Genomic DNA, 14333 nt, shown 5'->3' on the forward strand with positions numbered 1-14333 from the left:
AAAGAAGGGGGGCCCCTGAAGAGGGCCTAGGGAGCATCTTAACTCGTGGGCTGTGTTTCTACAACAGGATCGGCCTTGGATATACATGTGTTGGGCAGGGGGCTGTGGTCTCAGGATCTTTGATCTGGTCACAGGCATGGCAGGTGCCCACAGGGAGCCTGCTCTGTGCTGCCCCTGAAATGTGGTGGTGAAGAGAAGCTGGAGCTGACCAGAACTACCCACACAATAATGGAGACACATTTCAGGAGCACAGGGCTTGGGAAAGACACAAAGTTGGGGTGCTGGGGGAGGAACCACCTAAAGAGGTTTTTGATCTGAGTTGTGAAAGCCTGGAACTTCTGCCTGGGCCAGGGCAAAAGTGTTTCTGACAGCTGTGCACAGCCCATAGAGGGACTTAGAGCAGCTGGTATGGCTGGTACACAGGCGGAGGAGGCAGGTGTGGACAGAAGTTCAGAGCCAGGTCCGCCATCACCGGGCAGGACTAGTCTCCCCCTGAGTCACCGCGCACCACAGAGCCCATCAGCTGTGTGCAGGGCGACATATTCTGTGGATAGGAGTCCTGTCTCCTCACTGAAGCCTTGCTTCTGGAGTGTAAGGCAGCATGAAGGGGACGCACAAGCTCAAGGACATGAGGAGGCCCCCAGGGCCCTCGCCAGAGCTTCCTGGGAGAAAGTGAGGTGAACTCCAAGCAGCCTGGCCAGGATCAGTCATAGGAGCAAGTGTCCCCTGACAGGCTGTCTGTGCTGACCTGCTCTCTGACCAGCTGAGGGTGGGGGGAAGTGAGGACCACCTCTGGGACAGCAGACACCCGTTCCCATAATCTCTTGTGTGATGGTATACCCCTGTTAGCTCAGTGGTGACCCAGTTTGTCCCTACTGTCACAGTGTAATTATTAATAATGTCCTTTTATTGTCAGTCTAACAATTCTTCCTGTCTCAAAAGTCTAAATCTGTTAAGATGGATTCTGATTGCTTTTAGGATTCTGAAGGACTCATTAGCTTTGGAGATGCTGTGTCCTCTTAGTTGAGGAGGTGTGCACTCTCCGCGAGGTTGCCAAGATGGGATTTCTCACATTCCGCTCCTGTAATCATTTGTGAAGAGCTCCTTGCCACAGCCAAGGTGTCTGAACGGGGGGGTAGGGGGAGGGGAGAGCATGCTGAAACCACATGGGCCCAGCAGCTAGCACCCTCTCTAGCCGGGCCTCAGCAGGAAGGGGGCCTCTCTTCTCCCTGCGGGGAAGGAGGGGAACCAGATGTTCTTAAAGAAGGTCCTTTGTGTAGACGACACAGAGCTTCAGGCCAGTGGCACTAGAAATGAGGGACTAGAGGAATTTGGGATGGAAACTCTAAGTTCCTCATGCCTGATGGCCCCAAGGACACAGGGCTCCTGAGTAAAGCCTATTTCTTCTCATGGGCAAAATCTCCAGGCCTCCATCTTCCTAAATAAATCTAAATTTATTTTGCCCAGTTAACTGCCTTCCTGTCTTGACCGATCCACTAATTCAATATTTTCCTAGTAATCCTCCCTATACCCAAAAAGTCCAATTTGTGGCTCTGCCTCTGGAGAGAGATATACCAACATACAGACACAGACACATAGGGGACTGTGCAGGCCTCCTCAAAACAGGATTCTGCCTGAGGTCAGCGGACCCCTTTAAGGAGGACCTAAAGGACTGTCTGAAATGCAAGGGCAGAAAAACAGCAGAGAAGCCCCATCATTAGGACTGGGACGCAGGAAGGGTTTGTGCCAGGTATGACATCCCCCAGGTTCTACTGAATGGCCAAGATTGAGTCCTACCTTTCCAGGGGCAGGGGATGCTTGTGGGGGCCTTGGAACCTCCCCTCTGGGAATGGCTGAGGCTGGGAAAGCCCACCCAGGGCCTCCTGCAGGGAAGTCCTGCCCGCGCTGGCACTGGCGCTACAACCTGCTCCCCTCCCTGCTCCCCATGCCAAGGGGAAAGGAAGATCTTGCAAGATCCATCGGAGCCCAGATTTACAAGCAAGCCATCAGTGAGCTGGATGCTGGGTGCAAGGGGCTCCCCATTAGCCTGGGTCCCGCCCTGGCTGTTGATTTACTCCACTGTGCTCTAGGAAAATTGCTCACGTTTTTGTTCTTGCATGAGACTCTTTGTGTTGGGTTCTCGGGTTTGGGCATTTAAGAATGTCACTGAAAACCTACCGGCTCCCCCGTGCCGCCACCCTCCCCCAACTGCAGACTCTGGAGTCAGGGCCTGGGGCGGGGCGGGACGAGGCGAGGCGGGGCAAGGTTGGGGCGCGAAGTGCCAACGCTGGGCGGTGCCCGGCTTCTCCGCAGCGCAGCAGTGCCCTCTGGCGTCCCAGGGCTAAAATAGTGAATTCTGGGTTCTGAGTAAAATAAACGAAACGCTTGGGGTCTGGGCCTTCTCTTTTGTCTTCTGGCTCTAGCGCAGGGTTGGCAAGACTCTATGATAATAATCTCAATTTAAGGGACTTCCCATTAAATTGGGAAACTGAATTACTCCCATTTTCAAAACGATGTAGCAATGGATCCTTTCTTTCCTTGTTCTACTTTTTTAAAAACTGTAAAGCTTGCCAGAGTCATAGGAGACAAGAAAAGGGAGGGAAGAAACAATGCTAGCCAAAGAAACATAAAGAGGATTCACCTGGTAGTGAGTACTCTGGCAAAAAGATGCTGATCTAGGAGGAAATTACCACTCAGGACCAATGACACTGACCTTGCCTGCTCTTCAGCTCCCCCTCACCATCTCCTACCATTTCCCAGAAATAGTGCCTGGAAGCTGTCCACCGCCTTCTGGGTAAAATGCCAGGGGCTCCTCCTTTGGCCCTCGTAACTATTTGTTCAAATTTATTTTGCACAGTTAACTGCCTTCCGGTCTTGACCGATCCACTAATTCCGTATTTTTCTAGTACTCGTAACATCAACCTCCTGTGCACTATTTGTGCCAGCATGCTGACCTGTTTCAAACTCTGCTTCCTCTGGTGAATAGATGCATGCTTCCTTTCCAAAAGGATGTAACTGATGGAATCCTCCTTTACAACTCTCCCCGCCAGAAGACTGAGGCAAAATTGAAATTTAACTCTGTCAATTGTGCAGTCTTTCTCAGTCACGTATATATTTTTAAAGTACTTTTAAATTGAGATACAATTTGCATACCATACTATTCACTCTTTTAAAATGTGTAGTTTAGTGGTTATTAGTATATTCCAAAGTTGTACAACCATCAACTCTGTCTAGCTCCAGAACATTTTCATCACCTCCCCAAAAGCCCTGTATCCATTAGCAATGACTCTCCATTCTCTTTTCTTAACCCCTGGCCACCACTAATCTACTTTTTGTCTGTATGGTTTTATCTATCCTGGACATTTCAGATAAGTGGAAATATACAACCTGTGGCCTTTGTGACCGACTTCCTTCAGTTTGATGGTCCATGCTGTACTGTAGCATGAACCACTATTCAGTTGAATGGATTTACTTCATCTTCTTCATCCATACATCAGTTGATGGATATCTGGGGTGTCCCTACTTTTTAGCTATCAAAAATAATGTTACTGTCAACTTTTGAGGGCAGGTGTTTTTTGGATAAGTGTTTTCAGGTCTCTTGGACATGTACCTAGGAGTGGAGTTGCTGGGTCATATGTTAATTTTGTTTAACCATTTAAGGAACTGCCATACGTTTTTCAAGGGGATCAGTTGCATAGTTTTTTCTTTCCTCCAGGGCAGAACTTTTGCCTTTCTTTGTATTTTACTTTAATGCTACTGTTACCTTATTGTGTTTGAATTATAAGGTATGTCAAAGATGTCAAGGGAATGAGATGGGATATAAATACATTAAGAGGACGTAGAAATTTGCTGGCACCCCTTGTTTGCACTGTACTGTGTGAAGAAAGGCATTTTGGGATATATGCAAAGATAGCAAGGGTCACTTTTAACTAGAATGATCTCTAAGTTCATGAGAGGAGAGAGGAATGCCTGAGTAGAGGAATGTCTGTTAATTTGGAGAGAGTTCTGAGTATTTCCAGGGAGCAAAGAGAGGTTCTACTGTCTTCCACTGGGTGTTTCAATCAAAAACACTGTACTTTCTTCATTCCTCTGTCATTCAGCACATTTCAGCTGTTGGACCAAGGATAGAGAATTAGCTATTCCTGAGCACCTGCCACATGCCAGATCCTCTACTAGGCTCTTTACACATGGTATCTCAGACCTCGTAATAAAGACCTCCATGAAGTAGGACTTATCAAAATCACTCTAGTAGCAAATGACCGTCGAGGAGGCTCTCTACATATGCCTCTCTGCACATGGCCTTTCTACTCACAACCCACGGGTCCCTGGGTCCTGGCAACTGTACCATCTTCTTATTTCTTGAGCTGGGGTCTGGTGGGGTCTGCTGCAGGACTCTGTTGGTCATTCATGGAGATGCACATCCTGCCTTGCTGTGGAATGGATCCAGTGGTTCCTGGGATGACCACCAGAGAAGGGCCTCGATCAATGTTGATGTTTTCTACAACATCTCTGTGTTGAGTGACTCTAGCCCTCTCTGAGTCACTCCATCTCAAAGAGAGTACTTGGATTGAGGTGGTGGTGACAGACAATAGACAAACACTCCTGATCAGGACATGCCTGTCAGGCTTAGATGACAGAGTTCATTCCCAAGAGACACTCTGAGGCCCAACCAGACCAAGACCTACTAGGAACAAAACCCTAGGGGGCAAACAAACCCAGGACAGGTATCCCCAGCCAGCAGAGCCAGAAGTCACTGCTGTCATCTGTTGGACAGCTGCAGGCCATGGAAGGTTTGCAGGAATCTGGGCTCCTCTCCTAGCGCTCCTCACAGGGGGCTGGTCGGCTATCAGTTGGTTCAAAGACTAGCCCAGAAAATCCTCATTTCTTGAAAGGAGGGCCTGTCGTGCCCCATCTCCCATCAGCATCTCCTTTAGGCATCACAGCTGAAGGACTGCTTGGTAAGGCCCAGTCTTTGCCTCCCGGTGATTTTTTTTTCTAGATGGTATCCATAGTTCAAACAGATCAGGCTTAAATCCTTACTACCCCCACCTACTCCCTCTATGTGAGTTGAGGCAATTTGCTTCAACTCTTTAAGTCTCAGCTGATGATGTGCAAAACAGGTGTAATATTAGTTCTTTTTTTTTTCTTTTAAGATTTATTTATTTATTTTGCAGAGAGCAAAAGAGCGAGTAAAGGGGAGGAGCAGAGGGAGAGGGCCCCCAAGTGGGGCTCCATCTCACGACCCTGAGATCATGACCCTAGCTGAAAACCAAGAGTAAGACGCTTAGACGACTGTGCCACCCAGGTGCCCCAGAAGCAATCTTAATTCTGACATAATTATTGTGAAGCTTCAAAGAGATGATGTATGTCAACAGTCTAGGACCGGCTCAAACACAAATGTTAGCTAGGAAGATGACGCTGGTGACGACGACCACGATCATGTGTCAGGAGGGGTGGTTGTCTAAAGGTCAGAGGGCAGGAAGTCGTGTTGACAAGGTGCTCTTCGGGGTCGTACCATCTGTGTTGCTCCCCGGAATGGCAGAGGGGTAGATTTAAAAGGTTCTGTCCCCCATGGGTACTGTACAAAGTCAGAACAACTCTGTTCTGGCCTGAGACTCAAGCTTAGAGACAGAGGTTATCCAGGAATCCAGTGGTGTCTCTTCTCTCTTCTCTTACCAGGGTCAAGGAAGCAGTGGGGAGCTCCCCTGCCCTCACGATTCTACCAGATTCTCACTTGGTCCCTTGCTCTTTTCCGCAATCAGATCCTCTGCTGCTTCACTTCTGAAACTCTGCTTAGGAACAAAGTGCCCCCTATTCATTCCCACATCACGATAATGACAGCCAAAGTGTTTAGAAACGTGGCATGGTGAGTCTGCCTCTGGAGTGGTAGGAGGGCCATTACTGAGGTAAGAAAAGATCTGGAAATAACTCATGATCCTCAAAGAAGTCAGGCCCCGTCTTTGGAAATTAGCAGAGAGGCTGAAAAGTGCCCAAAGGGGTTAGGCCTATTGCCTCCAGTCCAGAATGGGAGAAGCACACATTGTTGGCCATTTCCGTTAGTCTGGGCTTTAGAAATGGGCTGTTCAAGAGGGGAACCACTGAGGCACACCTCTCATTTATGATGAGTGAAGAAGAAATGGGCTGGGGATAAGGAACAAGTAGGCGGTGATAATGGGAAACTAGCTGGGTATAATTGATCCATGAACAATGGGGGGTTGGGGCAATGACCACCCTTCACCCACACAGTCGTAAATCCACATATAACTTTTGACTCCCCCTGAACTTAAATACTAATATAGCCTACTGTTGATCAGAATTGATCAGAATGATCAGAATTACTGATGATGATGTGGAAACAAAGGCAGAAGGAAAATTATTAAATTTCCTTACAGGCTGCAACCCATTGACAAGTCCCTGAAACAGGCAGAGGGACATTCCTCTAGGGACTCAGCTGCCTCGATGTTAATACTTTGCTGAGGGCGAAAGACAATCCCAGCCTGACCCCTTCCTTCCCCACCCAGGATCCTATAAGTCTACTTTAATATATAAAAACTCCTTTAGAAATTTCCTTTACCTCTAAACCTCCCAAGATATGTGTTGGCAATCACCCCCTTTTCCAAGCATATGGCCCACTGATATACATCTGAAGGGTCTCATGTCTAAGGTTTTATTAGGTGATAATAAATGACTTTTTCCCAACAATAGCTAGCCCTTCAATGTCCTAGAAACCTTGTTTCCAAATTCCTTAGAGACTTACACTATCCCCAACCCCCTCACAACTTAAAAGTATACAATAGGCCACTCCTCATGACCCTGGTGCAGCTCTTTCTGCCCATGGGTCCTGTCCCATGCTTTAATAAAATCACCTTTTTGCACCAAAGACATCTCAAGAATTTTCTCTTGGCTGTTGGCTTCGAACTCTAACGTTATTTCCTACATCAATAACATAGAGTCAGTGAACACATATTTTGTATGTTATATATATCATATACTGTATTCTCAAAATTAAATAAGCTAGAGAAAAGAACATGTTATTATAAAAATCATAAGGAAGAGAAACACATTTATAATACCATGCTGTATTTATTGAAAAAAAAAAAATCTTGCATAAGTGGACCCAGGGACTCTAGTAATCAAACGGCTCCTCTGGAATTAGCCCTTAGTTCCTTAGCCTCTGCTCAGGGCATATAAACACAACTGAGAAAATACCTCCTGAAAGACAAGACTGAATGGTCTTTTGAATGGTCTGTTCTGTGTTTCCTGGGCTACTTTTCTGTACTGGTGGGCTGATCTCAAACAAAAAGCAGAGCTATTGCCATTGGCCAGATCTGTCAGGGGAGCGGGGAGGCGGAAGACCAAGAGTAGGTTCTGGAAAGGGCCTGGAGCTCTGTGCCAACAGAGGAGCTTATTCTTGGGCTCCCGCATTGCAACCAGGAGCTCCAAGAGGTGGGCACTACTTTGGAAGACCCGTGGCACTGAGCAGAGCCAGAGCCAACAGCCACCTGTGTGTCCTGTGCCCAAACAGGGCCCAACACCACCAAGCAGTCTTGGGCCTTTGTGGTGTTCTGGGAAAGCTCTGTGAAGTTCTCTGGGTGTGTGGCCAACTCTAGGGCTGCCTGCCACCTGCTGGGCCTGCAAAATAGCTCCTTCTTTCTTTCCTTGTTCTGAATAGACTGTGTCTGCCTGGGCCTGATCTCTGGGTACAATGAGGCTGCAGGGAATTCAGCTCCGGGTGCCTGCGGAGGGGTTGGGGCGGGGCAGCTGCTCTGTGTACCTCCCAGGTCAGCTGGATCACAGTTATCATTTCTCAGGGCTCAAGAGTTGCTAATGGTATCCTAACACGACTTTGTTAACTATGAACTGTCCACTGTTTCCCAAGACCCCATGGCTGTCTGTTTATAGTGGGGAAACCTGGGAAAGGCTACATGCACTGTGACCTCACAAAGCCCTTTGGAAGAGCCCCCACCATCTCCCGGGACACCCTGTCTGCTCCTCACCCTGGGCATTTATTTTGGAAACAGGGCCTCCTCAGAAGAGATGACCTCTCAGGGCTGGGCATTGAGACAGCCTGTAAAAGATAAATCTGTGGCTCCTTTAAAATGTCATGAAAACTCATCCTCTGAAGGGACAAGTCTTGGGTCGCCTCCCACTTTCCTTCACCCTAATCTCACCTCCTCTGGGCCCAAAGGCAAATGCCTTTCCCCTTTTCCCAGCAACTGTAGTTTGAACTTTTAACTGCCAGGTAATGATAGAAAACGGCAAATATTAAAGTGAGCTAAAATGCTAATACTCCTCCCTTGTTTTGAACAGGAACTGAAATTCTTGGCAAGTCAGTTCGTATTATATTCTCTACGTTAGGAGTGTGCACATTTTTTGCAGTTGGCTACATGCTGCTGCCCCTGTTTGCTTACTTCATCAGAGACTGGCGGATGCTGCTGCTGGCGCTGACGGTGCCCGGGGTGCTGTGCTTCCCGCTGTGGTGGTGAGTGTGGCTCTGTCCCAGACAGCCCCCTGCCGCGGGCCAGCATGCCCGGAGCCAGCACCTGGTGCTGACGCTCTTTCGGGCTCCGTCATCTCCTTCATCTCCATGGAGCTGGCCGGGGCCCAGGCTTCCAAGCCCAGGGCATGTTTGCCTCTCTGCAGGCAGGCCTGCATGCTGCCGTCCTCGGATTCTCCACGGTCCCACCCAGCACCATTCTCGGGAAGCCCATCCCTGCGGGGGCCCACCCCACTCTTGTCTGCTGTTGGTTGTTGATGTTGTTTGTGGAGATGGTACTGGTGGGTTTTGTTTGTTGTTTCTAACTCTGCCCCATGCTGCTCTTTGGACACTTTTCTCTCTCTAGGAAATCTCTTTCTCCTTATGGATTCAATTAATGTAATTTCCTCAAACTTTCCTATCACGGGGTGATTCACATCTAGGATGTGCCTCTTTATCTACTTTGTCTTTTAAAAAAATATTTATTTATTTGTCAGAGAGAGACCACTCACAGGCAGGGGGAGTGGCAGACAGAGGGAGAAGCAAGCTCCTGGCTGAGCAAAGAGCCCCATTTGGGACTCTATCCCAGAATCCTAGGATGATGTCCTGAGCCCAAAGCACTTAATCAACTGAGCCACCCAGGTGTCCCTCTGCTTGTCCTGAAGGGTGAGAGAATTACTTTCATTTAATGAGAGAAATGTTCTCTCCTTCCTCAATCCTGCCACCCAATTTTGACACATCAGTGTGGGATTAACCAAGTTTGGAGATACTGGCCCCAGTTTCACCCAACGGGATTATGTGGGAATTTTCAGGTGAGAGAAGAGATTAGAGTAATGGAATAAGGTCCCAGCTGCACCTTCTTTGGGGGATTCCCCATTTCTTTTTTTTTTTTTTTTTTTTTGTTTTGGGGTTTTTTTTCCTCCCATATTTAAGCAAGAGGAAAGGGGATTTCTTCTATTGGTGGGTCTCTTTCTCTCTTGCTCTCTCTCATTAATTCTTCTTGCTTTGGTTTCATGATATCAATATCAAATCTCCCAACAGTGATAAGTTTTACCAAACTGCTTGATCTCCACCTACTTAACAAACAATGCAAGTCTCTTTGACCATTTTTTAAAAACTCATGGTTTAGATTCGCCCTCATGGTCCTGTCCTTTGTATACAGCCTAGGAATTTGTCAGAAGGTCCTTTATCTTGCCGCAACTGTTAGGCAACCTTAGAGGCTGACAGGTGGCACATTTTGGCCCTGTTGGACTAGTTAGCTCAGGTTGGACCACTCCCAGTCACGGTCTTTTTATCGTGTCTAAGACTGCTATCGTTTTTCAGTGTAAACTCTTGGCATGGATGTGCCTGGGAGGAGAAAGCACTTTTTCCCTCAGTTGCCTGGAATTTGAGAGACAGTGTGTTAAATGTTAGATACTGCTCTGGTTTGGAGGTTTCCTCTGCAATCCAGTCTGAGGGTCAGGAAACCTTATGGTAAATAAGGGCAGGCCATTAACTCCACAGCTCTGTCTCCAAGGAAGCACCCCAGGTTTATAAGAGCAGGGCAATTTTCTGGAATGAGAGCCATCATGATCATCATCATAATCACCAGCATCAGCTTTGTCACATCTTCTGACCCTCCTTCCACAATTCTCCTGCTGACTAAATTTGTTGTAAACAAAGTTCGTGAACAGAGTTTCTCTCAAGACACAAGACAAGATTGGGGCGCCTGGGTGGCTCAGTGGGTTAAAGCCTCTGCCTTCAGCTCAGGTCATGATCCCAGGGTTCTGGGATCGAGCCCCGCATCGGGCTCTCTGCTCGGCAGGAGCCTGCTTCCCTTCCTCTCTCTCTCTGCATGCCTCTCTGCCTACTTGTGATCTCTGTCTATCAAATAAAAAAAAAAAAAAAAAAAAAAAGACACAAGACAAGATTATTCAAAGGTTATTTTCTGCCTCCACAGATGAATGATGTTAAGAATCTGTGATCCCTGGCTCTAGCTGTCATTTTGGCCCAAGAGACCAGTACTTCTATAATATGTTATAACCAACCTTATTACTGTGTAATTCTATCAGAGAGAGAGAGAGAGAATAAAAATAAAAGAGCCCTGACTGACTATAAGAGGTTAATAAAGATTTTAATTTCTAGGGCCTGGACCTTTGCTTCGGATCCCAATATTGCCGCAAGGAACAGCTCTGATAGGTCAGCCCCTGTGGTTTACAGCAAAGACAGTGCATCCCATGAGGAGCTGACTTACCCTTGCCCTAAGGAAAGTTCTTCCTTCTGGCCTGGCTTGTGAATGCTCTGGGCTGTGGGCACACTGTACAAGGGACAGAGGGCACACTGTACAAGGGACAGAACTGCCCCAGACAGAGGGCAGCCCAGGGGCACTACAAAGCCGTGTGCTTGTCCTAAAAGTTTAACAACAGTCTCGGCATTTTCCTATAAAAACAAAATAGCTTTCTTATGAACACCTCGTTCTTGAGGGTGGGACTTCCTGAAGCCATGCTCATCAGTCTAAGTGGGCTGGGGTCATGAGGGGTTGGCTTTGGGCTGCCGTGCTCCCTGCTGCCCGCTCAGTGTAAGAGACTTTCCAGCAATGCCCTGCCCCTGCTCTATCTGAATTCAGTCTACAGAGAGCCTGTAGTAACCTTGTTTGGTGCTCCACTAACTTCTACAATGATCAACTAGACTTGATTCTCCATCCAGCACAAAAGCCATGGCCAAAGTAGAAATCATGGCACCCTGAGCACCATGGGCTGAAAATGGGAGTAAGCCCTGCAGGTGGTTTGGGGATTTTTATATCTCAAGTTCCCTTTAAAAGGTTTGGCAAGAACAGACCACAATCGTGAATGGAGTATATGTATAGGGGTTGGGGAAGGAGCCCATAGATGCAGCATGGGGGAAGCTTTGCAATGTCTAGCCAGCTAAACATTAGGAACTTGAGGTCCGTGAGGGCCCTTAGAGCCTGTGGGCAGAAAGTAGGGTATTTCTAAGAACAACCCAGTGGAGGAAAGACATGGCTCAGAATTAGAAGTGTGGTATACATGGATATAGGTGTGAAGTACACAGTGGCTGGAAAGCAAGAGCTCTAATTCTGCACTAAAGCAGTAGCCACTAGCCACATGCACATACTTTGATTAAAAGTAAATAAAATAAAAAAATTCCTTTGCTCATTCACACCAGTTACACCAGCTCAATAGCCGAACGAGGTTATTGGCTACGATATAAGGCAATGCAGCTCTAGAGCCCTGCAGAAAGCTTTCCTGGATAGAGCAGCTCTGATTATGGAAGGTCAGTGACCTAACATCATCAGAGTTACTACAGGGACCAACTAAGGGCATGTTCCAAAGTGACATAAACCTGGTTCCTTTTTTTTTTTTTAAAGATTTTATTTATTTATGAGAGAGAGAGAGAGAGAGAGAGCACAGGCAGACAGAATGGTAGGCAGAGGCAGAGGGAGAAGCAGGCTCCCTGCCGAGCAAGGAGCCCGATGCGGGACTCGATCCCAGGATGCTGGGATCATGACCTGAGCCGAAGGCAGCTGCTTAACCAACTGAGCCACCCAGGCATCCCCCTGGTTCCTTTTTTAACCCATGTGCTAGTAGGCTGGGGAAGGGAGTTGAGGCTTGGCCATTTGACAAGTTGTGCTTTACTCTGAGGTTAATTCCTGGTGAGGCTTTGGAGGAGCCCCTTTAATGAGAGGAGGCCTCTGTGTCAGCTACATGTGATGTATTTTCTCAGATCACTGAGTACTGACCGATAGGTAAGAAAAACAAGAGCTGGTAGAGGAATGGCTAAGAGATACTGAGAAGCAAAAAGTAAAAATAGAAAATATGTAAATAAATATAAGTATGAGAAAAAGAAATACTAATAGAAAAAATAGAAAAATTAGGAAAAAATAGAAGTAAACTCTGTGTAATAAAAAGTTTCTAGACATTTAAAAAAAAAATTGTCTCCCAAAACCTCATTTGGTGACTCAGTGTCCTGGGGATCTGAGAGTCAAGGGACAGCCCATGGGGGTGCTGTCCACGTTTCCACCTTTTCCTGTGACTACAAGAAAAGCCCAAAGAGCACAGATGCCTTGGCCACCTTTACTTGGTAAATTTCTGACCATTATCAGCTGGGCACCAGAAGTTCTCCAAGGGATGGATGCACTGAAAAGACACTAGATTGTGTTTCTTTAAGAGCCACATTGGTTATTAAGTTTGAAATGACTTTCTCCCCCTGCCCTGGCTTACAGCACCTATAGTTAATGTTATCCTTTATTGTCTGATCCAGTCTTCCAGTCCAACTGATGATCAGCCTTGTGATTTGATCAGAACTTTGAAACTTGGAGGTGCTTCTATTTATTCCTATTATCAATGGAAATCTTATGAGGCCTCCTTCCTGGTTTTTTTTTTTTTAATAGACAACCTACAATCTGACAGAATAAAAATTGCTTGGGGGCAACTTACGGTGACTAGTATTAAACCCCGCTATTGTGAACAATTATAAACAATTACAAATTTATTCCAGGTTTATTCCCGAATCTCCCCGGTGGTTGATATCCCGGAGAAGATTTTCAGAGGCTGAAAGTATCATCCAAAAAGCTGCAAAAATGAACAACATAGCTGCCCCAAGGGTGATTTTTGATCCTATGGAGGTAAGCATTTGCAGATGTGTCCTCTTAAAGTCAGCAATGCATTTTTGTTTTAATTGAATGTGACATGTGCCCACTGTGCACCAGGCTCTGTGTGAGTCCTTGAGACCCTGTGATGATGAAGTGCTGACGTGAAACCTACCTCAGAGGGCTGCGAGGGAATGAGATGCAATCACATATGTAAACTGCTTAGTTTACAACATGTGTTGATTAAATACTAGTCCCCCTTCCCTTTGGCAAGTTTTATCTCCAACTTTATGTTGGTATTGCTCCATACCACTGGTGCAGTTACATACCAGTGATTTCTCAATGTCCAGATGAAGTGGAAAAAATGTGGTTGAGGGGTATGCCATCTATGATGTCCCCACCATACTCTGAATCATGCTGCAGCTGCTGAGGAAGCTGTGTTTGCCTTTGGTTTGCTGCGCCATGTCTACACCCTAAAGGCGTGAAGGCACAGGCTCAAGGGGTCACCCCTGAAAACAGGAGGCCACAAGGGAAAGATGATATTCTGTGGTAGCGGCCGTACTCGCTGACAGTCAGTGGGGAATTGCAGCATCCCTGTCCACGCCCTCTGCTGGGTCCTAGAGAAAATAAGAAAAGTTAGCTATAGTTTCTATGCTTAAGGAGCACAGCGGGTAGCTAAGGTGGTCAAGAGGATTAGATGTAAACATAAACGGGAGGAAGTGCTAAGTATCCAAGGTAGGGATGCTGTGTAGCAGCAGAGAAAGGCAGCAGATGGACTCCAGGCTGAAGAGGCAGGTCCAAACCAGGGTCTGGGGGCTTAGATGAGTGGAGAGGAGGGGGGCAGTGCATTCCTCGCCAGGAGAAGGGCAGGGGACTATTCAGGATACCCCAAGAAGATGGGGACAGCTGCAGCAACAGTACACCTGCTCCACATTCAAGTCTACAGACTCAAGTCTGGCCTCCCCAGAAAGCAGGACTCTGTGGAGGTTGGGAGGCACATGGAGCCTGAACTGGACGAGCCCGCTGAAGGAAAGGGAGCTTGTGCTCCTCTCTGCTGCTCACCTCCTGGCAAAGGTGTATACGCCAGCACATACAGCCTGCTCGGAATGACAACAGAGAGTCTACCAGATGTCAGGCATGGTGTTAGTTTCTTTGATGTTCACGCAAGCCAGAGCTAGTGAGCTCCAGGCCCTTTTTCCAGGAGTGGACACTGAGTGGAAAAAGCTCCAGGCCCTTTTTCCAGGAGTGGACACTGAGGTACAGGGAAGCTAA

The 14333-nt window shown here is 47.3% G+C and overlaps 1 protein-coding gene across 5 annotated transcripts in view; it reads left to right on the forward strand.

Annotated features, from left to right (window-relative positions):
• LOC116855138 (solute carrier family 22 member 4) overlaps positions 1-14333 on the forward strand; it is a 41338-nt gene that overhangs the window by 17112 nt on the left and 9893 nt on the right. For all 5 annotated transcript variants that reach the window (XM_032837581.1, XM_032837579.1, XM_032837582.1 and 2 more), the window contains 2 exons: positions 8311-8482; positions 12971-13097. In XM_032837581.1, the coding sequence (XP_032693472.1) occupies positions 8311-8482; positions 12971-13097 (299 nt within the window). The remainder of the gene's footprint in view (positions 1-8310; positions 8483-12970; positions 13098-14333) is intronic.

The sequence above is a fragment of the Lontra canadensis genome, unplaced genomic scaffold (genome assembly GCF_010015895.1).
Source record: "Lontra canadensis isolate GAN:19392208 unplaced genomic scaffold, GSC_riverotter_1.0 scaffold99, whole genome shotgun sequence".
NCBI lineage: Eukaryota > Metazoa > Chordata > Mammalia > Carnivora > Mustelidae > Lontra > Lontra canadensis.